This window comes from Trachemys scripta, chromosome 2 (assembly GCF_013100865.1).
Source record: "Trachemys scripta elegans isolate TJP31775 chromosome 2, CAS_Tse_1.0, whole genome shotgun sequence".
Taxonomy (NCBI): Eukaryota; Metazoa; Chordata; order Testudines; family Emydidae; genus Trachemys; species Trachemys scripta.
In genome coordinates this window covers 55,424,876-55,452,398 of record NC_048299.1, presented here as the reverse complement: position 1 = coordinate 55,452,398, position 27,523 = coordinate 55,424,876, and the positions used below count along the sequence as shown (strand labels likewise).

Below are 27,523 nucleotides of genomic sequence, written 5' to 3'. Positions count from 1 at the left end.
TTCAGACTAACACGGCTACCCCTCTGATACTTTACATATGATGTGGTTACATTCATTTTATAATGATATTACTGACCAGTGTGTTATTAGTTTTCAAATGATACCTCACAGGGCATATTCTGTATAAATATCCTTGCAGTAGTGTGTTGTGGTGATGAATACATGGGTGCCTAGGTTCACAGTGGGGAAGATGACACATGAAGCGTGGCAATGACAAAGTTTCACATCCCAGGTGTGGTTCAGGTTTAGCCAAGGCCGGTGGAGGTGAGGATGTCATCTGGGTCCCTCTTTCTGTCCCGGCCTGGTCAGGACCAGGGCCGGCTTTAAACCGATTCGGGTGATTCCCCGGAATGGGGCCCCGCGCCTAAGAGGGCTGCCGGCGGAGTGGAAAAAAAAAAAGCCGCGTCCTGCTTCTCCCCCCTCCCTCCAGCGCTTGCACCACCATTCAACTGATCAGCGCAAGCCTGGGAGGGAGGGGTGAGGAGGAGGAATGCGACGTGCTGGGGAAGAGGTGGGGCCAGGGCAGGAATTTGGGGAGGGATCCAATGGGACGGGGGGGATGGAGTCGGGGCGGGGGGGGGAGGTGCGAGACAATTTGCGTCCCAGCGTGGGGCCCCACACATGCTAAAGCCAGCCCTGGTCAGGACATCTTTCAGGATCAGAATGACAGAGGCCCAGCAGTGTTAAAGAAGATCCCAGTGTCCCAAGAGGTAGCCATGATGTTGAAGCTTGCTGCAGTGGTTGCTGGCAGACATCTTCTTCTTCATTTTTCCCCCAAAGTCTTTTCTTTTAAGATCCCAAAAGGGATAAAGACTGATTCAGTCTTTTTGTCTCCCATTTGCACATTTTCCCATCAACATTGATTGCTGTAGGCTATTGTGTCATTTTATAAACTTTCAGTCACTTCTCATAATTAAGGCCATAATTAGGGTACAGCTGTAGGCCCAATTATCAAAACATCCCTTACTTAGGATACATGGCAAAGTCCAATCTAGCAGCTAGGTAGCACTCTGCAACTTTCAGTTGCCCTGTTCTGATGTATCACATGACACTTCCTTGGTTATCCAATGTTCGTAGACCTTTGTCAGACAGAGTAGGTGCATCAATAAATGCACAAGCAACAGCTCATCTTATATGAAAATATTATGTCAATGTTTTACACACAAATTAAAGTCCCCAGTATTGCAAATGCTATATAAATTATTCCATTCTAACCCTCTGTTTTCAGTCACTAATAAAAACAACGAGAGTCCTTGTGACACCTTAGAGAATAACAAACCTAATAATTTTCTAAAACTCACCATTCAGACTAATATTTTCATGGCTTGGTCATGGGCTGAATGGGGATTATTATTTTTCTTTAAGTTGATGGGAAAATGATCCAGCCATTTTGGAGTAAAAGCAAAGTGGAAGGAGTAAAAAACAAACTCCTGCTCCATTCTACAATTTTGTTTGGCAAATCTTTATATGAACAGCTAAAATGTCTAAGGGTAGCCCAATGCTGCAAATGCTTTGTTAAATAAGGTTAGACTTAAGCATATGCTTAATGTTAAGTACAGTATGTGCTTAGGATGCTTTGCTGAAACTAGGCCTTAGAGTTCATGAAAAGTAAAAGACAGACTGGACTGTCAAATGAAATCCTCTCTTTAGCCAGAGAACAAGTTCAAGACAAACACCTGCAATGTGCACTTCCCTACATCTCCCTATCAAAGCGCCTCAAACTTATATCCCTTCAGATTTCACTTTATTGGATGAAAAGGCTATTTTTATACTGGAACCATTAAAATAGCAATTTCTCAATAGTTTAAACAAAGAAGCCATTTTCTTTCAAATAATTAAACATGAATATATAACAAGCTATGAAACTCCATTTGTAAAACGTAAGTAAACTTTCACAAAATGCTTTCTTTGAGACATATAGGGGGACCAAATTGGTTGAATGTGGCTTGAGTGCTTTGTTTCCTCAAAGCTCTTGCAAACTTACTGGTTTCTACAAGATCTTAAAGGGTATATTTTAATTTGTAAAATAACTGAATTTTAGGGGGAAATCTTAAATATTTAATATGAAAAAGGTTATTTGGCCTAATATTACACATAATAAAAACATAACATTTTTTCTACCTTTAATTGTATTCAGACCTATAAAATGTTTGAGGTCCCATTATATCACCCTGGCTTACACGGAGTAATAATCAGGGGGATGACTTGTGAAGTAAAGTGCTACAAGATCAGAGTAAGGGCATCTGAAGCCGGCCCTTAATGATTTACATAACACTGTATACAAAAGAAAGGAAACCATGCAGACCACCCATGACCAGCCAACTATTATGGCAGCTGCTCTGATAGTGTTTGTAAACAATAAGGCTTTTTTCTTTTAGATGTCTCTGATTATTTTTTACATGCTGCTTGTTGCAGCTTCACGTAACCTGTTAACATGCCAGTTGCATTCTTCTGTACATTTTCTAGTATGGGTCTGAACCACAAAGTTCCAGATCCAAATTTCCCAAAGTTTTAGAAGTGTTCAGATCCAAGGTTTGGGATTGGCTCATCACAAAGGTAGATAGGGGCCACTCATAACATTTCTATCCAAACCCAAACTTTCTCAATGATTGGGATTGTCAGGTTGCAGGGTTTCAGTTTAGGTACATCTGTAATATGAAAAGTAACAGCAAACTCCAAGATATGCTGGTGTAATGAGATATGCTGTTGGAACTTCATTGGTTCCAGAAAACTACTGGACTACTGAATTATAATGTACCCCAGGCATGTGACACATATCCTAAGAATCAATTTACATCACTTTATAGGTGCTGCTTTTCCAAGATTCAACACAGTTTACTGATTAGGAATGTCAGCTTCTTTACTGCAGAGATTATGTAACTAAACACACTGCATCTTCCTTAGGTTCTTTTTTTGTTCATTATGAACCTGAGTCAGCAAACTAATTAGGCCCCAAATTTAGCAAAGCACTTAACTTTAACTTATTCCTTAAGCATATGTTCATGACCCAGTGTAATCAATGGAACAACTCGTGCTAGAAGTTTCATATGTGCTCGAGGACCTTGCTGAGTCACAGCCTACTAAAACATTTAAAAAATGAAAGCAAATGAAAAAAACAGCCTGTTAGACTGTTGCCATCTAGTTAAATTAGTGTATATAACAAATCCATTACAGTGCTTGTTACATCATAGTTCTATGTGCTCAGTTCCCTACAGAGCAGAAAATCTCAGTGAATACTTAGTGTTTCCTGAAGAAGTGACCTACAGTGCCTAGTTCATGTGGATTTGCAAAAACATTAGTAAACAACACAATGTAACGTGAAAAACAGAGTGTATGAGCTGAGGAAATGACTTGCTCCTGCTAACTTTACTTATGGGAGTAGTGTGCATTGAGCTCTGCTCGGGCCTGCTCCTGAGAAGCAGTCAGCACCCTCAACTCCCAGGGACTTCAATAAGATGTGAGTGTGTTCAGCACCTCTCAGGAGGCATTACATGCCTTGCAAGATTGAGCCCCTTGTGCGTGTTTCCAAGATTTGAAAAATGATGAATGGAGGCTGTTTTCAGTCTACTTTTAATTAACTTATTATGCTCTAATACACAATCATAGAATCATAGTAATGTAGGGCTGCAAGGGAACTTGAGATGTCATCTAATCCAACCCCTGTGTGGAAACAGAACCAAGTAAACCTTTGTTCAACCTGTTCTTAAAAACCTCCCATGATAAGCATTCCACAACCTCTGTTGGAAGCCTATTCCAGAGCTTAACTTCCTTTATATTGAACAATGTTGTAAATGTAAAGGAAATTAAATACATTAAATGCCAAAGTTGCCCAGATATTGTCTAGAGAATTGGGCTTCAAGTGTCTTGATTTTCTGACCCAATGTCCATCTCCTGGGACAATAAGAAAAGCTTATGAAAGCAAGTTTTATATGCTGAAACACGACAAGGTGAAGCATGCAATTATGGAGATAATGGAGATGATTAATAAATAACACAATGTTCTTATGCTGTTATGAAAGCGAAATTGTTAGCTGTCTAAAGAAACAAATAATGATCCTATTGGAAGGACTGTAACTCCCTTTTGATCGCTATCTATCTATCTGGCTGGCCGGCTGGCCTTTACATTATCTCTCTCTAGGTATCCCCAGGTGGAGAACACAACTAAAGTCTGGATTTCACATTATGATATTACATGTAGAAGAAACTTACACAACTACAGGTGGATAAATTAATGTCAGTGTGCAGATCCCATTTTAGGAGAGGAAAGGAGGCATCAGAATGTGCAATATTTTAGTAATGTCAACCAATCATTATAGGGACAATGTATTCTATTATTACAGAAGTGACACAGACTTAGGATTTATTAATTGGCCATTTGAAGCTACCTGGTCTTTATTACCTCGCATTTGTTTAGCAACCCTGTTTCTTGCAGCCTCGACCAGATGCTTTGTATTCTTCCAGCATGCTCAGGATGATTGGCGTAGTTGCCACACATGCATTGGTGCTTCAGCATTAGACTGTCATAGACAACACCTTCAGCACAAAGAGAATACAACAAGAAAATAGAAGTAAAACTGAAATACAAGTTATAATATTCTATACATAATGCTTCCATCATGAACAGATTTTATTTAATACCCAAATTTACCAAAACCAAATGCCTAGATCTGAACACCCCTTAACTCTGGGCATATCAAAATTTGGATCCCAAATGTGCATATTAATTATTATGACAGTACCTAGGATCCCCAGTCATGGACCAGGCCCCCATTGTGATAGACACTATACACACACAGAATATCTTGTCCCAGCATGGAAGATAAAAGTAGAATCAATGAGAAATAATGCTATCAGACCACATAATCTGAAAAGAATGATATTGAAAAGTACTGTACCTTGTGAACAGTTTTTAATAGGTAGCATGATTCAATTGAATTACTGAATCATTTATTTACAGTTTATTCAGTTGATATTTTTGTGGCATGGGAAGGGCATATATTTATTGCAGAGTATGGGGAAATCACTCACACTACTCCTGAAAGTTTGATTCAGTGTGTTGAAAAAGGTCCCTAAAATGAGACAAAACAAGTCCTTATTTTTATTGTTTGAAAATAATAGAAAATAAAATGTAGATTTTAAATATGCTGTGTATGACATTTAAGTGAGTGGTACAAACGCAGCAGCTGGAGCCAAAACCCTTCGTTCATCAAAGAAAAGAGTTATACCCTGCATGAATTTACGACTAAATTTTGCTGTCAGCTCCAAATGCAAGGTTCCCTTTGAATTTGGTTTACTCATATATCCAAGGCCGGAACAATTTAGTACCAAACAACTCTCAGTGTCATGTCTATTTTAGTTGCATCTTGGGAGCAAGAAGCTTTTAAGGTATTTTGGTCATTGGGCTCAATGTTAGCCTTTCATTTCAAGTCATGATTTAAAGACAAGTCTAAGACAAGTAATTTTTATTTATTTATTTTAATTCTGGTGTTTGTATTTCTCTCAGAAATGACTGAAATAAAAAATATTTTCCTAACCACTTAGGATCTTTTTCATTTGGAAAAACTTTGGATTTCCCCCCCTCTTGCATTTGGATGGGACTGAAATTAACAACTTCTGTAAATTACACAATTCAGCACTTAAAACTTCCCTGTTATGCACCAATATCACTGATTATGCCAACACATTTCTGGTAAAATTGCATTAGTTTGCTCTTTCTGAACAGTCAGCCAGTGAGGAAAATATAAAATTAAAGTTCAGATTCAACAAAGCACTTAAACACATCATTCAGCACATGTGTAAATTAATCATAAGCACATGCTTAAATGCTGTGCTGAACCGGGGCCTGTTGGCACTATGGGTAATGCAAAGTTATGGTTGTATTTAAAAGGTAGAGCATTCCAAATTATGGTGCTTCTGATACCTTAATTTTTCTATATTACCAAATCCTGTACACTTTAAACCTGATCCTGTGCTGGGAGATTTTCTATTCACTTCAGTGGCTATGAATGTGGGATTGGACTACAAAATGATAATACGCTAGTAAAGTTTACATATTACATGAGCAAGAAAAATGACCTATATGCAACACGGCAAAATTTATGTTGATTGAGCATCCTTGGTGTAGCAAACTTAAAAGTGCATTAACGCTAACTTTTTGCATTCACTTTCCTGGTTTGTTTTCTTTTAAAGGAAAAAAAAGGAAATCTGGAGGTAATCATCTAATACAGCTTAAAAGCTCTGCTGGCATTGCCGATACAGTTTAGAATTTCCTTTCTCTACAACTATTTGCATTGCACAGTTTACAAGCCTTCGTGCTTCATCATCGGGGCGTATAAATTCTCAGAACCAACAAATGCACACTCATATAGGTGCATACTCACATGCTATGCATTTCTCTTCTATGCCCATATAGCTTTATTTTTTATGCTCACTATACATCTTTCCAGTGGGCAATACTTGGTTAAATAAAGCACATTTTTTTTCAAACTAACTAAAAGCATATGTCTCTGGTAAGTGCTGTGGCCAGATTTTCAAAAGGTATTTAGACACCTAAAGATGCAAGTAGGTACCTAGTGAGATTTTCAAAAATCCCATAAGCAAGTTAGGTGCCTAAGTCCCATTGATTTCAGTGGTTCTGCTCACAGTGCCTAAAGTTAAGCATCTGCAAAGTCTCTACCGGATCAGGGCATATAAAACTTAGCCCTCCCTCCACCTGGGATTTGTCCTGATTATTCTAGTTCCCCAGAGGGTCTCCCAGAGTAACCCCAATTCTAATCAACAGAAATAAAAATACTATTAAAAGCAATTAAAAGGTGCTGTGTAATAGTTACTTTTTTGGAAATTATATAAGCATATGTGGATTTGACAATTTTGAGGCTATTTGTTGATGATGCCTAATAATGCAGATAACCATGCAAACATTACATGTTTAGAGGTGGCAATACTGTTCCAATAGCATGTTCCCTAATACAGAGTAAAACAAAAATGTAATGTTATGGTAATTGAGTTATTTTCTCCAAATCAAAAAATGAATTCAGCTTGGATGAGGTAATGGGTCACTACTATAATTTTACAATGGAAGCATCCACCCCAAAATTTTAAATGGTAAGATATTCACACCACCAAGTGCATAATTTACTCCTAAACAGGATTATTTGGTTTAAAAAGAGACTGAAATACACATTTTCATTTACTGAAAGCATCTAAATTGATTTAGGATGTGCAAATAATTCAGTGACACACAGCACATGTGTTTGGTACAATACCACAATGCAGCAGCAGAGCTCACTGCTAAAAATAGCCTGTAGGATTTCCCCAACAGGATTCAGCCAACAATCTCCCCACCCCCACAGAAGAAGAGACAACTGTTTTCAATTGCAGGCTGCTGTGGAACATTAGTAAAAGACGGTTACTCTGTCTTTCTAGAAAAAATGCTTAGGGCCAGATTCTGATCTCATATGCCTTTGTATAAATCCACTGAGGCCAGTAGAGTTATTCAGGATTTACACCAGTGTAACTGAGGTTAGCATCTGGCCCTTAGTGAGGGAATAGAATGGTGACCTCACTCAACCATGCAATGATAGATAAGGGACCAAAGAAATCTTTCATTTGGGTCAGAAAAGGTGAGTTGCTCTTAGTCAGGATTGCATAAATCTCATTCTATTCCAAAATTCCTTATCTGGATCAACTTTTTTAATACCATTTAAAACAATGGGGGTGGGGGAGAACACCTAAAATTGTGGCTAATACACATCTTCATGACAATGTTTTCTATGAAGCTGCAACCATAAAATGTCATTGAGAACAATAATACCAATAGCAAAGCCCAAGAGAAGGAGTTCTAATACATTAAACAGCATAACAATCTAAAATAAAAAATGTCAAAAGTCTGATATAAACTGACCAAATGACTATACATCAGACAATGCCATTGTTCCCCATCTTTATCTCACAATCATGTGCTTAAATACTGCAGAGCTTGCATGGCAGTATTCTGAAACCCAGGTTTTTGCTAATAGTGTTCTTTCCCACATCTCACAGACTAATGGCAGTTTTAAGTCAAGCATTCAAAGCTTTGGAAATGTCAAAATTAAGGTTGACTCTGCAACCTGAATTTGGCTCTCATGTGTGTATGTATTATCCCAGACTCCATCCCTAGCAGCACCACCTATAACAGTATCACCTATCACACCTATAGCACTACCAGCATTATCTATAATAACAACTCCCTCTTCACACTATTGGCATTTGCCTTATTACTGCTGCTCATTGCAGGTTTATATGCATTTTTTTGGGGACATCTACAAGCTTGTTACTCTCCAAGAGTGAGAATCCTACACCAAGGGTATCTTTGGAGAAGGAAAAAATGCTTAAATTGTTATTTTGTTTCTCTGAGGATGTTGTCTTGCAGTCATTAACCCATTCACCCACTTCCCCTTAGTGTTTACAGGTTACCTTTTTCAGGTGTTTTTTCTTTTGCATCGTTTTTCATTTTTTCTCTGAGGCACATTTTTTTATACCATGCTGATCACCTCCAGTTGTCATTTCTCTCTGCAAACTTTATTTCCTGCATAGTCAAGTAACTGAAATATTTGGAGGGCAGTGACAACCCTTGGCAGGCTGATCAGTGGTGGCCATTAAGGGGTCTGGCTTGCACTCTGTTCCACTACCCTGCCCTCAAGAATTATAAACTTTAAGAGCTAGTGTAGCTCTGCCAGTCTCATGCTAAGGAGCTATGACCCAAGAGAGAAACCTAAGAAATAATATTTTAAGAGAAGCAAAACTACAAGTCATTTTCCCTTTCTTCCTATCAGAATAAGTAAAGCATGATATATCTCCCACCTATAGGCACACACTGTATTTTTAGATTTATATTTCTATGGGCTAGATTCTCTTTCTTCTGATTAGCTGCAATTGGGGAACCAGGCTTTCTGTTTAAGGCATTTTCTTCCTATCATTGGAGGCTTTCAGGCCCCTCAATCTTTCTATGGATCATATACATATGAGCTGCTCATTGAATGTCTGGAATAGTTGGTGTCTGCCCAGGAAAACCTCTCCATCGATAGCTTTCACACAAAACTGTTAAAAGACTTGAAGCCTGTAGCTGATATCACTGTCCCGTGACTGATCACCTCATTTGTGCTGCCATTACTTTGTTTTTCATAGTGAAGAGCAGCACCCCTGCAGGAATGAGTGATATTCCCACTGGAATCAAATTAAGATGTTGAGAATCATATCCCAGCCTTGCCACTTACTGGTGGTCTCTGCAAAAAGAACATGAAGAAGAGAGGCAGAGGATGGGGAAATAAAAGAAAAAATTGTAAATGACTTAAAGACACCAAAAATGCACCTGTTGCTACATTGCCAGAGCCAGTGGATGATAATAATTTATGACTGTGTGAATATTAATCCTGTGATTTATCAGCTGCATTGGTTGATTTAATGCCAATAAAGCATCATAAAACCCAGTAATGGTGAGGTTAAAAATGAATGCATTGCTACAGGAGATATTCAAGGCATTTAAATCAGTTGATCCCACATGAACAGTGCATTTACTCTGCCTATTAAAAGAGGTCCTTAGGGAATCCTACCAGTCATGTAGACAGGCTGGATGGGCCGGTCCATTGCTGGATGAGGTAATGTGGAAGCAGCAGGGGAAGACTGGGTCCTGGAAACAGGCCGATGTTTATCTAATCCTGCCATGCCAACTGTAGCCATCTGAGCCTGGTACATTTGCAACTGGTGGATACGCTGATGCTCCAGGATCTGCTGTTGCCAAGAAAACAGCACAGTAGAACGAAATGTGAGAAGGGATCAAGTAAGACACTGAGAGAAACATGTCAACAAATTAAGTTCATTAGGTCAGGGCTGTAATAAACAGTGTGAAAAAAAACCCCACCTAAGACCTAGTCAATAAATCCATTCAACAGATGTTTTCACACTGACACTGAGGGGCTGCCCGCACTGCTGAATACTATGTGATGGCAGGCAATCTCTCAATTCTCACTGATGGAAAGAAACAGCTCTACCCACACAGAGTAACATTTGACTGAAGACTTTTCTAATAAGTTGATAACATAATATTAAGCAGGCTCTGTACTGTTATAAGTCTATGTGAGGGAGAAAAAAAAATCTTCCTACAGTACCTCATTCTAAGAGAAGGATACTAAGCACTTGCACTTAATTTGTTGAATCTAGTGGGCCAAATTTTACAAAGGCCTTGATTTAATTTTCATCAAGATGTCTGGAAAATGAGAAACATTTGAACATAAATTTTTGTGAAAAATTTAGGAACGTAGGAATCGCCATGCTCGCTCAGATGTAAAGTCCATCTGGTCCAGTAACCTGTTGCTGGCAGTACCAGATGCATTCGAGGAACGTGGAAGAACCACACAGTAGACAGATGTGAGAAGATAAGGGAAGGTAGATTTATCCCCTTTTTGTTTGTCAAAAAATGTGGAAACTCAAAATTTTTCAATGCACTCTTGGGTGAAACTCTAGCCTTACTGAAGTCAATGTGAGTTTTGTCATTGTCTTCAATACAGCCAGAATTTTGTCCCAAGTCTTAATTTTTTATGCACATTCCTAGGCCCACAACTGATTGCTGATGCAAAACTGATGGTGCAAAACAGATTTTTACAAAAATATTTAGCTCTAAAATAACTGAAATATAGATCTCCATTTTAGGGCTATACGCTGCATTTTTCTTCACCAGGCACTTATGTTTACTGATTTTCTTTGGAACTAAGCAACATATAATCAATGCATTGGCTCATTTAGTACTGCTGCAGACCTGGGTGCAATAGCAAGTCCACTTTGCCAAAGGCCTGGACTGCCATAGAAGGTATTTTTCAATGCTCAGAGAGCGGAAGCAGAGTTCAGTTTGTACACAAAAGCAGGCGGGAGTACACTATTTCCCCTAGCTAGCTATAGAATGAATCCAAGATTCCTCGAAGTGTAAGTGGCGGTCCTGTGGGAGAGGGAATTAAAGCTTTTCCAAGGGACAGATGCTCAAAAGAGGGGTATTCAAGAAGAGATGAAATGGGAACCAACAGTTAACAGACATGAAAGCCCCCTCACCCACATTAATACCCAGAGTCCCCACTTCAGTGAGATGATGTTGAGTCACAGAGGATAAACTGTCTAGTTGTATTGCCATAAAATGATGCAACATAGAAAGAAAATGCAAATAAATAAAAAGAGCTTTTACAGAAAGTTGCTTGGTTTTAAGTCATGAACTATTTTCTTTCTTTCTTTTCTTTCGGTGGTGGTGGTGTAGAGTGTTATAAATTCAGAGTTACTTGGTAATAGCTCAAGAAATCACTGCACCCAACTCCTTTATGAACCTATCACAGGCACCAGACACACAAAGGAATCCCCCTTGCCAAACATGCTTAATAGTATGTTGTTTTAACACACCTGCTGAAGTGGCATAATGTGCTAGTGAAGATATGTGTTGTGCACCAGATTGAATATGTCTTTTGTAGCCATAGCTGTGTGAAGTGCTCATCGAAGGAACGGAATAGTTGTGCATTGGCAAGATAAAGAGGAAACATTCTATCTGTGGAGGACAGAGGCAGAGTCGATCTAAGTGAATTTATTCTGTTCACCTCTAGCTATGGTTTCCTGGGAGAAAGCAGGAGCAAAGTCTGAGAACCTGGATATGTGAATTCAAGAGGAGAGGGACATTGGACATCCAATATTTTTTATGTGCTTTTAAATAGTTACGGTACTTTTGACCTTAGTGCACTCTATATTTGTGTTTGAGCTACATGCTTTCTATAAAGGATACTGTTTTCAATTGTAGCCAGATGGACTGATTTTTCTACGTGTATCAAGCTGAGTGCATTGTATCTAACAGCTTGTCTACCAGATATTTTAGCACGAGTTTCTGATAAAATTTGCTGAAGACTGAGAGAGAAGCTAATTCCTGGGTTTCTTATCCTGCTAAAGTCTGTCCTCACATAAACCTATACAAGTATCTAGAAATTGCAACAAGCTTATTTGACATAACCAGTTTAGAAAAGGAAGAGGAATCATGGTAGGATATTCATTTTAATAGCCACTGCTCTACTGCTAGGTTAACACTAGAACTAATAATCTGTGCATAGCTTCTAAAATTTGTTAAAATAACTTGTAGTAATTTGTATAAGGGGATTCATTTTGGGGTGGATTATTCTTTCAAGATATCACAAAGCCCCTTTTACTTTAAGAATCAAGATTTTAGATACCAAGCGGATGTCCTCTTATCATCATGGCTTCTGTTTTAGGTTTGATTAGTTTTGAGCCAGAGATTTAGATTGAATTCCAGAATTAGGTTAAAGAGCACAGCCACTGAGCTCTTTGATTTTTTGATAAATAGCAGTGCATTCGGAAATTCCTCCTCCCCTATATATTTATGCCCTGAATCTGTGAATAATGCTGTATCACACTGGCTAGGGGTTTAATTGCTAATGTATAGAGTAGCGGTGATAATTAACACCCTTATCTGGTTTCCCAGAAAGTGCACGTGGACTTGGAAGGATGATGCTTAACTCAATACTATGAATTCATCCTTGGATTCCCTGTGCTGTAGCACTGTGAACACATGTCCATGTGTCCAGAGATAGGACAAGAGAACTGTCTGCACATCTGTAGTTAGTGATTTGTATAAATATATCTGGAACATTTCTTAGGTTATCTGAGCCTTGTCCTCCCTGCATGAAGCCTGTTTGTTCCAGGTGCATGAGATTAGTTCATTAGTTGAGTTAGGCAATTAGGGCCTGATCCAAAAACTATCCAAGGCAGTGAAAAGATACTCATTAAATTCTCTTGACATTGGATTAGGCCCTTAGTAATTATTTTGAGGAGGATTTTCAAAGCAGTATCTAAAAGGGAGCTGGGTCTTTTGGAGATAGGTAAGTTACATTCTTGTTGTTCTCCCAGTATTACCATGATAATTGTTGCTTGTAGGGAATCGATCTCAGTTTAGACTTGATGTGAGTCTCCCTGTAGGGGCTTATGTGTTTTTTCCTAGGAAGGTTATATAAAAATGTGATTCTTTGTATAGACTATGGATTTTAATGAGAGCTATTTCCTTTGTTTCCAATGGGTCTGAAAGTTGCTACCTGATGTTCAGCAAGGTAAGTCAATTTTGTTGTTGTCAGGAAGTTATAATTTTCAAGATGAGATCAGGGGTTCCTTCTGTTTACTGTAAAACTGCTATAAGGTTTAGTACCACCTGCAGTACTTTCTTCTGCTCTGTTGATTATTTTGTTCTGTGTATAGTAAAGAATAGGTGCATTTATGCTCTTCTAGAAGATTGTTGTTTTTTCACCTGGAACCCTACCAGCCTACTTGCTGTTGTTCTAAACAGTTATGTAGTTTCTGTACTGTTTTATCTGTTCACTTTATCATGATAGTTTTAGTCTACAGATTTGAGTACCTCCCCTTGTATATTTAGAAATAGCACAACAATGAGCTCAAATTTCTCTTTCCAATATTTTGTTTATTTTCTGATATAATTATTTTACACTGAAAACTGCTTTTCAGGCTTTGCACAGGATTATTTCTTCATTGGCATTGGTTTTCAGGGAAACCTTTTATATTTATAGCCCTGTAAAATGTTCAAAATTTTGAATTTCCTAAGACTGAAATCTGTGTTAATGAATTGCTGTCAGAAGTCAAGCTGGTGAAACAGGTAGCTTATGCCCATGCTTTATAACCATCTACAGCACCTTCTATGGATGTGCTTCTAACACAGTGGTTATTTTAAATGGAGGCACAGACCCCTTTGGAAATCTTAGCCATTGTTCTGTGGACCCCTCGCGTGCACAGACTAAGTTGAAAACCACTGTTCTAGCACATAGTGCTCAGAGCTGTAACAGGCGTAAATGTCCATTAATCATGTTAGTCCTTTTTAAAATGTGATGGCCTCAGTGTTGCCAACCCTGCAAGTCCAAAACTCATCTGATCGGCATAAAAATGTTGTCAACTCTGTGGAAGTCAGGGCTGGCTCTGGCTTTTTTGCCGCCCCAGGCAAAAAAGCCTTCCCCCCGCCCCCGGCGGGGAGCGCAGCAGGGGAGGGCGGCGAGCCCGGCCTCGGCCCCGCTCTCCCCGGTAAGCGCCGCCCCCCTCCAGGTGCTGCCCCAAACATATGCTTGGAAGGCTGGTGCTTGGAGCCGGCCCTGGTGGAAGTGGCCCCTTTTTGTGCACTGGTATTTCCAGGTGGTTTCTGGAAATAAACAAAAATAAATACATGCACAGGGTGAGCCCTCCTCCTCCTCACTTCTGAGGGCTGATGATGACCCTGCCTCCCCTGCTGCAGGCCAGGCACCTTCCCCTGTCCCTGATCTCTGCTCAGCGCCCTCTCCTCTCTCTGGCCTGGAGGCCCGCTTGCAGCTGCCTCTCCCTGCACACTGCGCCTGGAGCGGTGCAGGAGGAGGATGCTGGTGAGGGGAGGGTCTTCTCCGCCACCCCGCGCCCCTTGGCGCCTCCTCAGCGCATGGAACCCAGGAGGCTGCTAGGAGCTGCCCCTGTAGTTGGCCCACGCTCTGCACGGGCAGCGCGCGAAGCCCCGGCCTCTGCCGCCTCCCCGCCCCCGCTCAGGCTGCCAAGAGCAGCATCTGGCGGCGGAAGGCGGAACTGCAGCACTCGTTTCGGGTCAGCCCGGAACCTGCGCGGCCGACAGAGGCAGCTCGACGCGCTTTGGCGGGACCGAGGGACTTGCGGAAGGCAGTAGGACGAGGGGTGGCAAGGCGGCGCATTGCGCGGCCGGGCGAGGCTCCTTCAGGCAGCGGGGCGGTGTGGGACCAGCCCAGGGAGCAATGTCTTACCAGTTCGTGCTCGGGCGCGCAGGGAGGGCGAGCCCGGTGCAAAAGGTGTGCCTGGGAGAGCCGGGACTAAGCCCAACCGCCTGGCTGGGCTCTCTCCAGCCACCCTGTCCTGGCTAGTTTTACCATCACCAGATCCGAGCTTACGTGGTGCCGAGTCTTCGTCTCGGCAGTGTCCCGCGCCCCGGCTGTGGAGTTCAGGGCACGCACTCCCCCAGCCAAGGCAATGTAGGGATCACCTGGGGGGTGGCGATTTCCACTCCTGCTAGGGACCTTGGTGTGGTGCACTTCCATTTAGTAAGGAGAAGAGACCTTTCCTCTCCAGGTTCTCACTCTGAAATGGAGGAATCTTATGCCCAGGTTTCCCAGGGAATGATGGGTGATTAGAAGACTGTATTTTTCTAATAAGTGAGTGTCAACTTCTTTTCCCTGCTTAGGATTCAGAGTGAGAAGAGCAGAAAACTTGTCCTGTCCATCTCCTTTTTGAGATCATATGTTCTTGCCTAGTGTAAAAACGAACATGGCTACCACTCTGAAACTTGCCTAGCGTGTTTCCTGTAAGTAGTAATGGAACACGTTACTGATTAAATCAGCTGAGAAACCTGCGTTATTGCGTAGGGGAGGCAGTGTTGCTTGCAGGAGAGAGCACCAGACTGGGACTCAGAAGACATGGGGTCTGTTCTCAACTGTGCTGCTGACCTGCTGTGATAGTGAAGTCACTTCACTACCCTGTGCCTCGGTTTCCCTATCCATAAAATGGTAAGAATGAGACTTTGTAAACTGATTTTCAGATCTACTGATGAAAAGCGCTCTGTGAGAGCTAGGAATTATCTTCTCTTGTACAGTCCCCTTTGCAGGGCCGGAGCTTCCATTTAGGTGACCTAGGCAGTCGCCTAGGGCACCAGGATTTGGGGGGGGTGGCATTTTGCCACCCTCGGCGGCAATTTTGTGTGGGGGGAGATGTCCTTCTGCACTCCGGGTCTTCGGCGGCATTTCTGCAGTGGGTCCTTCACTCACTCCGGGACCTGCCACTGAAGTGCCCCAAAGACCAGGAGCGTGGAAGGACCCCCCCCCCTGTCGCAGAATTGCCGCCGACGACCGAGAGCACGGAAGGACCCCCGCCTAGGGCGCCAAAAACCCTGGCGCCACTCCTGCCCCTTTGTGGATCTAAGCCAAAGCCCTAGATCTGAACAACCCCAAACTTTGAACAAATATTAGAAGTTGGGGTCAGGTTACAATCCAGGACCTGGATCCAAATTTCACAGCTGAGCCCTATCTTTGTCTTTCCAGAAGAAAGTTCTAGATGCAGACACTCCTGAACAAGAATGTTTATTAAAAAAACAACCCAGAATCCTATTCGCTCTTAGAAATTTTGCAAAAATAGGTTTTGTGCACATAAATAAGCATATATACGTTCACAAGAAAGAGTGCACAAATATGTTTCACACAAGTGACTTGTCAATGCAAAACTACATACAAGTAGAAACCCGTGAGGAACCTTTGATAATGTAGATCTTAAGGTTACATTTTTAAGTTGGCCCATCATTTGAAAAACCACATGTAAAACTGCAAAACCCCAGCAATGCCATTGTAAAAAAAGAAAACAAACACACAACCACAAATTTCCATCATTTTAAAGAAAACCTCAGAAATTAACCATTTAAAATATATTTATAGCAATCCACACGTCATTTAAAAATAAGTAAATAACACATTCACAAAAGGAGGGAGAGAACAAGATTGGGGCCCTGACCTGACGGATGTGAAGGAGTCAGGCATGTGGGAAAAGTAAAGAACAGGACTCTCTGGTACCCTAACCCAAGGGAGGCAATACTTAGTGGAAATGGAGGAAACAGGTGTGTGGCCCTGACTGTGTAAAAAAGGAGGCAGCAGGAAAGAGTGGGACTAAGACAGTCACTAGGCTGAAGGCAGACAGGAATGAAGAGGAAAGCCACAGTGGGAAGTGATGTCTAGGAGTGACAGAGAGATACTGTGGCAAGGAGGCTCCAAAGCCACCCGGGGGCTTTTTTGCTTCCTGTTCTGTGTAAGACCTGATGTTTTCCCACAGGTGTAGCTGCAAGTATTTGACTTCTGCCCTCTTTACCAGAATACCAGCTTTACGGAAACTGAACACACCATGCACTCTGGTAAATGTGGTACTTCATCTAAGGTTGGATTCCTGACTCAACCTTCTCATAAATATTTAGACATTCTGGAGGTAAAAAACAAAACAGGTTGGAAACCTCATGAATAAAAAAAAGATTTCTGGTACCTTCTCAGGCTATATATAGCACAAGGATCTCCCTCAGTATTTTGATGCTTTCCATACCAGAAACAAGAAATGCAGAGATGCACAAAAGTGAACACTACTAGAAACTAATGTATCTCCATATTTTACATTCAATTCAAACTAGAAGAAAATATATATTTAAGATGCATATACAAGGCTCTACATGCACTAACACATAAATAATAGTCACATAACCCCAGCAGCATTAAAAAATTCAGATAAGAATCTGGCCAGCCAACCATATACAAAAGCCTCTTGTCCACCCATTCATAGTTATAGGAAGTTTATATCCTCCATCGTCTCCAAAAACCCTGTCAAACCCGTATGAGTGGGTTATTTTATCTGAATCACTTCATCCCTGATCATAAGCATAAAGCCCTTTCATTTTTGTTTCTGCTCAGTTAATTCATTTTTGGTATAATAAATATGTTTTAATAATGAGCACAATTTATTTTTTTAAATAAAAATATTTGGCCTTCATTCTGTGCAGAAAGTATAGTGTATGGACTAAATTGAGCAATAGGCCATGTGCTCTGATAATCTACATGGCCTGATTCTACTTTTACTTCATTGCTTTCATACTGGTGTAACTCTACTGGCTTCAAGATTTCCTGTGATACAAACAGGAGAAGTCTCAAGCCCCATTGTATGAAGGAAATGCTGGTAACTCTTTATTCAATATACCACCATACATATGAACGCACAAAGGACCAGATTCATAGTTGCCTTAAGGGAGGCATAAGCCTCCTAGCAAAAATTCTCTTCTGTCCTGTGCAGAACACTGCTATGCCAGAACTGCATCTCCTCTGTAGGAGCCCTCCGCTCAGAGGGCATTCTGGAGAGAGAGAAGTGGCCAACACATTTTTACAGCTCAGCAATCCTGTGCCCCTGCAACTGGAGCACAAACTCAGCCAGCCTTTAGGGCTGCCATCATCTGTACACAATTGTTTTCTGTGAATAATAAAAAAGGGCTGTTTGTTTTTTTTTAAACCTGGATATTTAACCTTAGAAATATTAGATGTCAATTCTGGTCTTACCTTGTTTTTCTGGAGGATTTTTTGAGGGTTTCAGAGATGCATATTGTTAGTTCTCATGCCCTACCTATAGTGGGATTTGAATCCTTGACAGACTTCCTTTCTCCAAAATATTAGTCATTGGAGTTTAACAGGGGGTTAATAATAACAAAAACACACACAATCCCGCCCCCCCCCCACCTTACCCTACCCCACCCAAGGAGAATTTTAAACAGTCTGACTCAAAATCCCTTCCCCTCTCAAGAGCTCAACTTTCACCTCCGTGGCTTTTGTGATGTCATCACTTCACTAGTTCTTCAGTCATCATAAAGTCTTTCAGGACACAAGATCTGATATTCTTCCCCCCCCCCCCCAATATAAATAAAAAATATACAGGGGTGGGAAAGAGCCTTGAGAAAATAAAACTGAAAGCTTTCCAGACCTTCTCTATACATAATTCTGAATCAAGAAAGAACAAAAGCCCACTCCCCCGCCCCCCCCCCCTTTTTTTTTCCTCACTTGTAACCACCAGCAAGTATCAGTTGATGGGTAGAGTGGATGTTTAACTGAAGTTAGAACAGAATTGTACTGGAAACCTTGGGGAGAGTTTAAAATGTTCACTAAAGACCAGGATTGTCTATTACAAGTGGAATCCTCTGGTTTCACTGTATTTAATATGAAGAGAAAATAAAACACTACCAGAGGGGGTTAATTGATTGAGGGGAGGGGGGAAATCTATACTTGCTGATCTAGGAAAAAGTAGAGGATAAAAAAAATTGGAAAATAGTGCTGTGTTAGCACATACTATATTATAGACTGCAAAATAAAGTGTAGTCTCCAATTTCTTGACTCTCCAACCGACCTTCGACCAAGGATGGCAGAGTACATTTCAGAAATAATCATAATATTTATTATGTTGCATGGTAAGGATGGGTGACCTTCTTTGATCTCACACAAACATAACATGTTTGACTCTTTTAAACATTAGTAGATGCATATTCCACTTAAGACAAGACTTAAAAAAAAGACTAGGGATTGAAGTGAACCAGTGAGAGCAGTATTGCCAACTCCAAACATTTAAAAAAAAAAAAAAAAAAAAAGCCCCCACAATAATGAGATGAGCTTAAAAATCAAAAGATGTTTTAAAATTAATATATTTGGACTTCTTTTTATTTGCCTTCTGTTGTTTAAGCCTTTAGGGTGCATTTGGGTCATCTTTTCAGACTTTTCTCTAATACCATGGGGACAAGAAACTTATTTTTTATGTAACTGAAAGCTGAGTTTCTCACATAATCTGGCTTCTCAAAAAGGTGGGACTTTAATAAATCCTCACATATCACAAAACTTTTGTTAAAATCACAAGAACTGGCAACCATTAGAGAAGCTGAAAAGGAACAAACTAGAGAAGGAACAGAATATATATATTTTTAAATATTTTAAAATGCACACACACACACACACTTTTCCCAATTTAGCTTTTGGTGTAAATCTAGATTAACTCCATTCAAGTCACTAGAGTTACTCTGGATTTACACTAGGATAAGGAAGTGCAGAATTTGGCTTTTACCAGCTACTCTTCAAAACAAAACCCAAAAAAGAAAAGAGTATTTCTAAAGCCCAAACAAAGTTAGAGGAAAAATGTAATAGATAATGTTGCCATAAGTCAAAAAGCACAATTTTAACTGCATATAGTAAAAGTGAAAAGAGCCTTAAAAACCAGTCAAAGCAAAATGTTAATTCTAATTGTTCTATTTAGTTGTCCTTGATTTGTGACAGGTTTGTTATTATGCAGATTTCCTACATGCCACTTTCCATGGGGGTGTTTACCAAGTGAAGTTATGCAGACGATTTCCCCTTGCATCTCACGTCTTTATTCCTAATTATGTTGGCCCTGTGTTCACTCAGGGTAATGTTACAGTTGTCCCCAAGTGTTCTTGATTTGGGGCCAATGACAAACTAAATCATATAGTTTATGCAGTATATTTAAATAAAAATTCATAAAAAGTAAATCCTGAGATGCTGAAAAACAGGGTTGTGCCTGCTTATTCCTGCCAACAGATGTTTACCTGTTTGTTGGTATTGTTCCATTACATTTCTTAACCCCTTTTTGATTTTCCTGTTCTGTCCTTAGGATTTAGTTGTTCAATAATTTCACCTGGACTATGTTTCCTAATAAAAATGTACCTATATAACTACTGGCATGCTGCAGTCCATGGGCTGAAACCAGAGATTCAAACGGTGATGGCTAGACTAGGCATTATTGTATTCTATGGTATTTGTATTGCACTTGGGATGTTCTGCCTATGAAAGTGCAGAGCTGGTTTTATTGGTACCAGCAGACTCTGCTGGCTAATGCCTCACAGAGGATTGAAGAGTACCTAGTGCTGAGTGTCCTGAGAAGCCACATGCCCATATCTGAAGTCTTGAGTCCTGGGACAGACAGCCAAGCAGGCTAAGGAATCACTGTGGATAGTGTGATGGGATCAGGGAACTCAAACCAGATAGTTAGGAGGACAAGGACTCCTGGTGTGTATCTAGGATGCCAAGCTCAGACCTTCACCTGTGATTGCAGTCACTGGGCACTTGCCCACGAAAATTAAGGGAACAAAAATGATCAGCCTGATTGCCACAGGGGTCTGTTACCAGCATCTGACCAGCGCATACAGTATTAATCAATTCCACCCCTAGTTGGAGTGTGATTATTCAGAAATGTGTGCCTCTACTATTGTATCAATGCATGATGCTCTCAGGATCTTAGTGATCTGTGTCCATAGAGGTTTGGAATCCAGGATATAGTGCATAGTCACTGCAATGTATTGTTTGTTTGGGAACTCAGTCATTCTGCAACTGATCATGCATCTCTGCACTGGCTATAGGCCATGAGGACTCCAATCCCAAGATCACATACCGTGGTAGCTGGCTCTTCAGTTTTATGCCTTATCTGTTTTGCATGGACCGTGGGAAGATAATGCCAAAGTCCTTGAGATAATGGCCCTTAGAAAGTTATCACCTTTCAGATGGTTTTGTGTGTATATAGCATACAGGTCCATTGGGAATCTAAAGAAGTGGACAAGGAGGCCTCTGGGACCAAAACCATGCTGCGTGTGTTTTTTTTTTTTTTTTAATTACAATGGTGGGAGGTGGCTGCGAAGGAAACAACCTGCAGGAAATAACTGGGCACAGTGGCTACCTCCTTCCCTTTGGTTATGGAAAGGGAGAAGGCACTAGTGGGTGCCAGGACGCAGACAAGGAGAGAAGCAGGTGGATCTTGTTCTTAATAAAAGGAGCTGCTGTGCTCTAAAGAAAGGTGGTAGAGAGATGCAGGGAAAATGTTTACTTGGGTGAATGGTTCAAAGCCCTGGTGCTTCTTTGCAGGGCAGGGGAGGATTCAGATTGGAGTCCATTTTTGTTTGTTTTGTGTCTAGACTTGAGTCTGCTGAGAACTTAAATAAATAAATAGAATATTCTTGGGGTGGGGTGGCCCAGTGAACAGAGAACTAGACTGGGAATACTAAAACCTGGGTTCTGTTTGCAGCCGTCACTGACCAGCTGTGTGACCCTGGGCATGTCACTTAACTTCTCTGTGCCTTTGTTTCCCCTTCATCTGTGCTGTCCATTTAGATTGTAAATTTGTGAAGGCAAGGAATGTCTTTTACTGTGCAATTGTTCAGCGTGTAACAAAGTGGGCACCTAACCTCAGTTGGGGTCTTTACATGCTACTGTAATACAAATAATAAAATAATGGAAAAGGGATCTTTTTATTGTTGAACCCACCACCAAAAAAAAAAATGTGGTGCATTTCTCACAATTTGTTCCAGCACAAATCTTGGCCCTCCCACAAGAATTATCTGGGGTTATCTAGATAGGGCTAATCATATAACAGATATAAGAGTTAAAAAACCCAATGAGATGGAACTGAGGAGCAAGGGCAGTGGCGGAAGAGAAGTTAGATTGTTTGCTTAGTATGGGTCTGACTGCAATATTCACAAATAATGTAGCTCCCATTGCTGAGAATGTGAATCCAACCACTGTCTGTCTCATGTAACTTGGAAATCATCCTTTAACCCAATGTTGGTGTGCAGGGTTCCCAGAAACAGAATTACTTGTTGTTTTGTTTTCAGCTATTAGTGTGAAACATTTGTTTTCCTGAATAGAGACCGTATTCAAGGGCTTTCCTTTTTCTTTCTTTTTTTTTTTTTTTTTTTAATCTGGCTTGTCCCTTCTGTAACTATCTACCCAGAAAGTCAATGCGCATTTTAATAAATGTCACTGCAGATCCATTCATGGATTTTTGGCCTCCACGTACTATATAAAGTGTTCTGAAGAATAGCCCCTCTGCCTCACTTCAACAAGTGCTACAAAAATCTTCAAACATAGACATTGAATAGCTTTAAGTATCAGAGGGATAGCCATGTTAGTCTGTATCCACAAAAACAACGAGGAGTCCGGTGGCACTTTAAAGACTAACAGATTTATTTGGGCATAAGCTTTCGTGGGTAAAAAACCACTTCTTCAGATGCAACTAAATTGAATAGCCTTGTTCATTGCAACATGATGCTTTCTGAATCTGCGGCTGGCTTTTTTCAAAGCTCCTGCTCTGATAGAGCATACCTATATAACATGGTAAAGACCCAGTTTATTTGAAGTCTGCTAAAAAGAGATGGTAATTAAACTATCACAAACATAATGACACTGTGACAATTAATAGTCAAACAGAATCAGCTGAGAAAGCAGAGCTGATTTCATGCTGACTGCAGCTCCCACCTATTGCTGACCACAATAACCTTTTTGGGAAAAGTCACTTCCATCAGTCAGGCCACTACAGGGCACTGGCCGCAAGGCAGCAAAACAGTACTTGGAATAATTCTTTGCAGATGCCAGGAACCGGAAGTTTCAGGAGGAAAAATGAAAGCCATTCACTCTTCCAATGACACAGGCCTTTGATACCACAAAGTCATTTGGGCAGAGAGCTCCAAGGTCAGGAAGGCACGTAAAGATTGGTGATTAGAGAAATACTATATCAGCAAAGTGTGGCAAGCTATTAAAAGAAACTGTAGCTTTTATGATTGTGTTGCTGAAGCTTCCCCAGGGCTATTTGCATTAGATATTGAGTTAAGCATAACTTATTTAGTCCCAGCATTCCAGAAAACATTTTGATGTCAGCTACTGCAGGAAAGTAAACACGAGGCGAAGGAGGAAACAGTACTGATCCCAAACAGATAAAAATATTGTAATTTAATTTTATGAACCCATGCATTTCAGAGCATTAAGAATGAGGAATTTTTAAAAGGCTCTTTTAACTTTTTTTTTTTTTTTTAAAGGGTGGAGGAACGAGGGAAAGCTTTTAGTCATTTTGTTGGGTGGGGGAAGGGAGAAGAGAGAAACCAAGTCATGATTTATCATCAAACGTACACTAGAATCTGCCAATACATTAACGCATTTACTCTTATGAAAGATTTTATGCACAGCTATAGATCTCTTCTAATTTTATATACTTGCATACAGATAGTATTTTTTAATTTCTTTGTCCAGTAGCTCTTCTGCATGTCTGCTGATGGGGACTTACAGCAAGTAAAAAGAACCTCTAAAATGGGATTGCAGTTTGGTGGAGCATGTATGAGGAAGGAGATCCTCCTTTTTGGATTGTGCTGGCAAACACTGAGCGCGGGACTTAGAGAATAAGAAGTCATCCCTTACAATGTTGTGCACAAAATCTGGTTGCATTCAAAGCACAGTGTAGGGGTTCTATCTCCATCCCATCTGCTTCATGCGGATACTCCCAGCTGTGCCACTCTTGCTGCCACCGTGTTCTCTGCTGTTGGTGCCACCGCAAATCCTCAGCTGGTGGTATTCAAATTCTGGATTGTTGGTCACTAAATTGAGATTAACTGCTATAGCCAAAAGATTGAACTCTTGGGAAAGGTGGTTATCCCACAGATTACCAGCTCCTATACTGCACCAGAGTTGGTCTCTTTTAAAGAGGAAGCCAATAAAGCAAACAAGGAATTTTGTATATGGATTATCTATTGAATCATTGTTCTAGGATGGATATGACTTCAATGGATGGTCAGATTTTCCTTGGATTGACCTCAATAACTGTACACACAAGGTGTGGGAAGCTGGAACCCCAAAAGCCATGCATACCTTATGGTGAAGAATAGTCTCTCTCTAATACATTGGAGACATTGCTCAAGAGCAGTTTATTTTAACATAAAGACTGACCTTGCAGCGTTGACAAAGCTTTGCTTACTGGCTATAGAATTGTTACGGCCACAAGTTAAAGGATCCTGGAAGTAGCTTGTTCACCTCACTTTTGTGTAAGATTTTTTTGGTAGCTTTGTGTTCATTCACTGGTGTTGCCTGCTCACGGGTGCCTCCCTTCTCTGCCTGTCTGTGAATTTACACATCCTCCCCAGGCTCATCACTGTAAGCAGAAGTACAGGGTACAGAATATTAATTTTGCTTCAAGGGCCAATTAGAGTCTGATCTTGAGAGATGCTGAGCTCCTTCATTCTCATTCACCTCAATGGAAGATGAGCTATTTCAGTACCTTGTATGGAGTGCGCAGTACCTGGCATGATCAGTACAGTGCTTTGCGGGAGATTGTTCTACTGTAAGTGTGACCTCTTTTGGATCCTCATACAGGACTGGAAATGAAACCTTTCAGAAGATGACCTGTACTTTGCTGGGGGCTGTTGTTTGGGAGATGTTTTATTTTTTTGCTGTATAGTGTGTCCTAACTACTTATATAATTCCTCTCCAGTGAAAATATGATTATAATAGGAATATCCTGACTCTGCAGGCAACATCTCAGTGATTAGTTCTCCCAGACAGAGGGTTGTATTCCACTTAGAAATGCAAATACTTTGACTCCAGATTATCAATATCTCCATACAAGATTTAGTCCGCATATTAATTCCTACTACGCCTGGAAAGATACTGATTAATAAAAGGGCACCAATGAGAAATGTTTTGAAACTATTTTATCCAATTTTAGATCTTGTAGCTAGAGTAAACCTCAGTGTTACTCCTTGGAAATGGAGATTGTTCATAACTCCGAACAAAATGTTCTGGCTGTTCTTTCAAAAGTTTACAACTGAACATTGACTTAATACACCTTTGAATCTTTACCATGCAGAAGAAAAATGCTGCTTTTAACCATCTTAATTTAAAAGAAACAAGCCCATAACACCTTCCTTGCCTTGTCAAATCCTTTTTAAACTTTCCCTTTATTTTTTAGTAGTTTACATTTAACACAATACTGTACTGTATTTGCTTTTTTTGTTTTGTTTTTTCTCTGCTGCTGCCTGATTGCGTACTTCTGGTTCCAAATGAGGTGTATGGTTAATGGGTCAGTTCGTAACTCTGGTGTTCTACTGTATACCCTTGACATATTAAGTTACAATTATGTGATAATGTCTTGATTGTAAGTCCTTCACTTTTTTAAAATACATTGTACTGTACTTAACCACTGATATAAAGGAAACGACAAAAGTACGGAACACTTCAGTTAAATATAGAGTTTGTCTATTACTTTCAGAAAGTGCAACTGGTGGTTTTTTTGACTCAGTGGAGGCATATTTGAAATTGTTTATCTTGGAAGATCTAGGTAAGTGTCAGTTTTTTGGTTTTGAGCAAGGGAGATCAGCAGGTGGGTGGCTTAACAAAGAGAAAGCAGGAAAGTTCTTCACTCTGGAGCTAGAGTGAATTACTTTAGCTAATTTTGGATGACAGCTGAAGGATTTTCCGAGAGGTTGACAGGACATATTTAAGTGAAGTTCTGTTGTGTTAGAATTAGTAATGTTAAAGTACATTTTGGTTTTTTAGGAGTTTGTGCATTTTATAGTAATCTGGGGAAGGTAATATGGTCCCAGTTCTCCATTGTATATGTCACCTGTCTTGGTCCCCGTATGCTCATTGGGCTGCTTTAACTTACACTGTGGCTGCAGTTGTGCTCTGTGGGCTGTCCTGCTGAGAATAGCAGGGTGCAGCTATTCTCTTCCTCAATACACCCCAGGTTTGTCCCTTACTCTGGAGGTCAAGGAGGAGCTGGCATAGAGTCATCCTGGGGAGGTTCACTGTGCTGGTGATATTTGCCAGGGCCCAAATCTGGAGTATATTTTAGTTTTATTTAACTCTTCAGGTTTTTTACTGCCATGAATTCTTGTATGAAAGTTACACACTAACGGCCAGTAATGTGTGTGACTTGCAAATGGTGGTGTCTTCATCTCTGCTCTTATTTTGCTAGGCCCCTTACACTCTCCTCTTTTCGTCTTTCATTCCTAGGGTAGACTTAGTCTAGGCTTCATAGTCTGGGAGAAGCTAGACTGGTAGCTTCTGCGTTGGGCTGCTGCCTGTGGGCACCTGTATGGAAAGTACCATAACATGTCTAATTCAGTATTTGAGGGCTGTACTTCATGCCACTTCCTTCCACCCCCACTTCCACCCCCCACCCCCGTTTTTAAACAAGACTAACTACAGTTCAAGTGAAGGAAAAATCTGGAGCAAAGTTGTAAAAGCAAAGGAAAAAATAGTAATGTATTTCATGTTAACATAGGAAATAAATTCTCCTTTACTGTTGAAAGATACTTGCCTTTGAAGATAAAATACCATTTGCAAAAACTGTAAGGCCCTCTCTAATGTAGCTTTCATTATCTTCTGTGTTCCCCTCTCTCTGAAAACCAAATGACTGATGTCAAGATCAAGGGAGCCAATCAAAGTAGATACACTCCAGGACCTGGCCAGGAAATAAATCACTCTTGCCCCTATCCAAGGTAGATACTAACTAAAGGAGAGAGTTTATGTGTTCACTATCCTGCTGGGGGAGGCCAAGTTTCTCAATCAGTCACCAATTGGGGTGCTTAGTATCACTTATCAAATAGGCTAATCAAAGTTTGAGATAAACCAGCTCTTGACCACTTCTTGCCCTTTGAACACTCCAGGGCCACCTCCTACTCTTAGACTTTTATCTCATTAAAGTTAAAGAGGGAAAATTAATCCATGGAAGAAAATGAGATAACAGCCACTGTAGCAGACCATCCTACAGACTGTTTGGCTTTCATCTATTGCTACCTGACAATTAACTCTTCAGCCGCACAGGAACCCTCCTTCATTAGAGATGGATCTGTCCCTTAATGCAACTACTCTTTTGTTTGTCTTTAACTCTGCTTCAGCTGTTTCATTTATTGCTCCACCATGTAGTTCTTTGGACTTGTAATGGGTGCAGATGAATAAAAAGGTCATAATTTATTCTGTGTTTCTCAAGCTTGACTTAGTGCTGTTTTCACTTACAAAATACAAAAGTGAAAACTGTAATTTATTACAGTACTAGCAATTCAAGATATTTTGCTTGGATTCTGTGCTTGCAATTGGTTACCAACATTCCAGTCTCTCTTGCTATTTTTGGCTAC

General features: G+C 40.5%; 1 protein-coding gene across 9 annotated transcripts in view; it reads right to left on the bottom strand.

Moving 5' to 3' along the window:
• The window catches only part of HDAC9 (histone deacetylase 9), a 527,149-nt gene that overhangs the window by 173,483 nt on the left and 326,143 nt on the right, over nucleotides 1-27,523 (bottom strand). For all 9 annotated transcript variants that reach the window (XM_034760576.1, XM_034760577.1, XM_034760572.1 and 6 more), the window contains 2 exons: nucleotides 9,591-9,768; nucleotides 4,400-4,533 (listed from right to left, as the gene is read on the bottom strand). In XM_034760576.1, coding sequence (XP_034616467.1) covers nucleotides 4,400-4,533; nucleotides 9,591-9,768 — 312 coding nt within the window. The remainder of the gene's footprint in view (nucleotides 1-4,399; nucleotides 4,534-9,590; nucleotides 9,769-27,523) is intronic.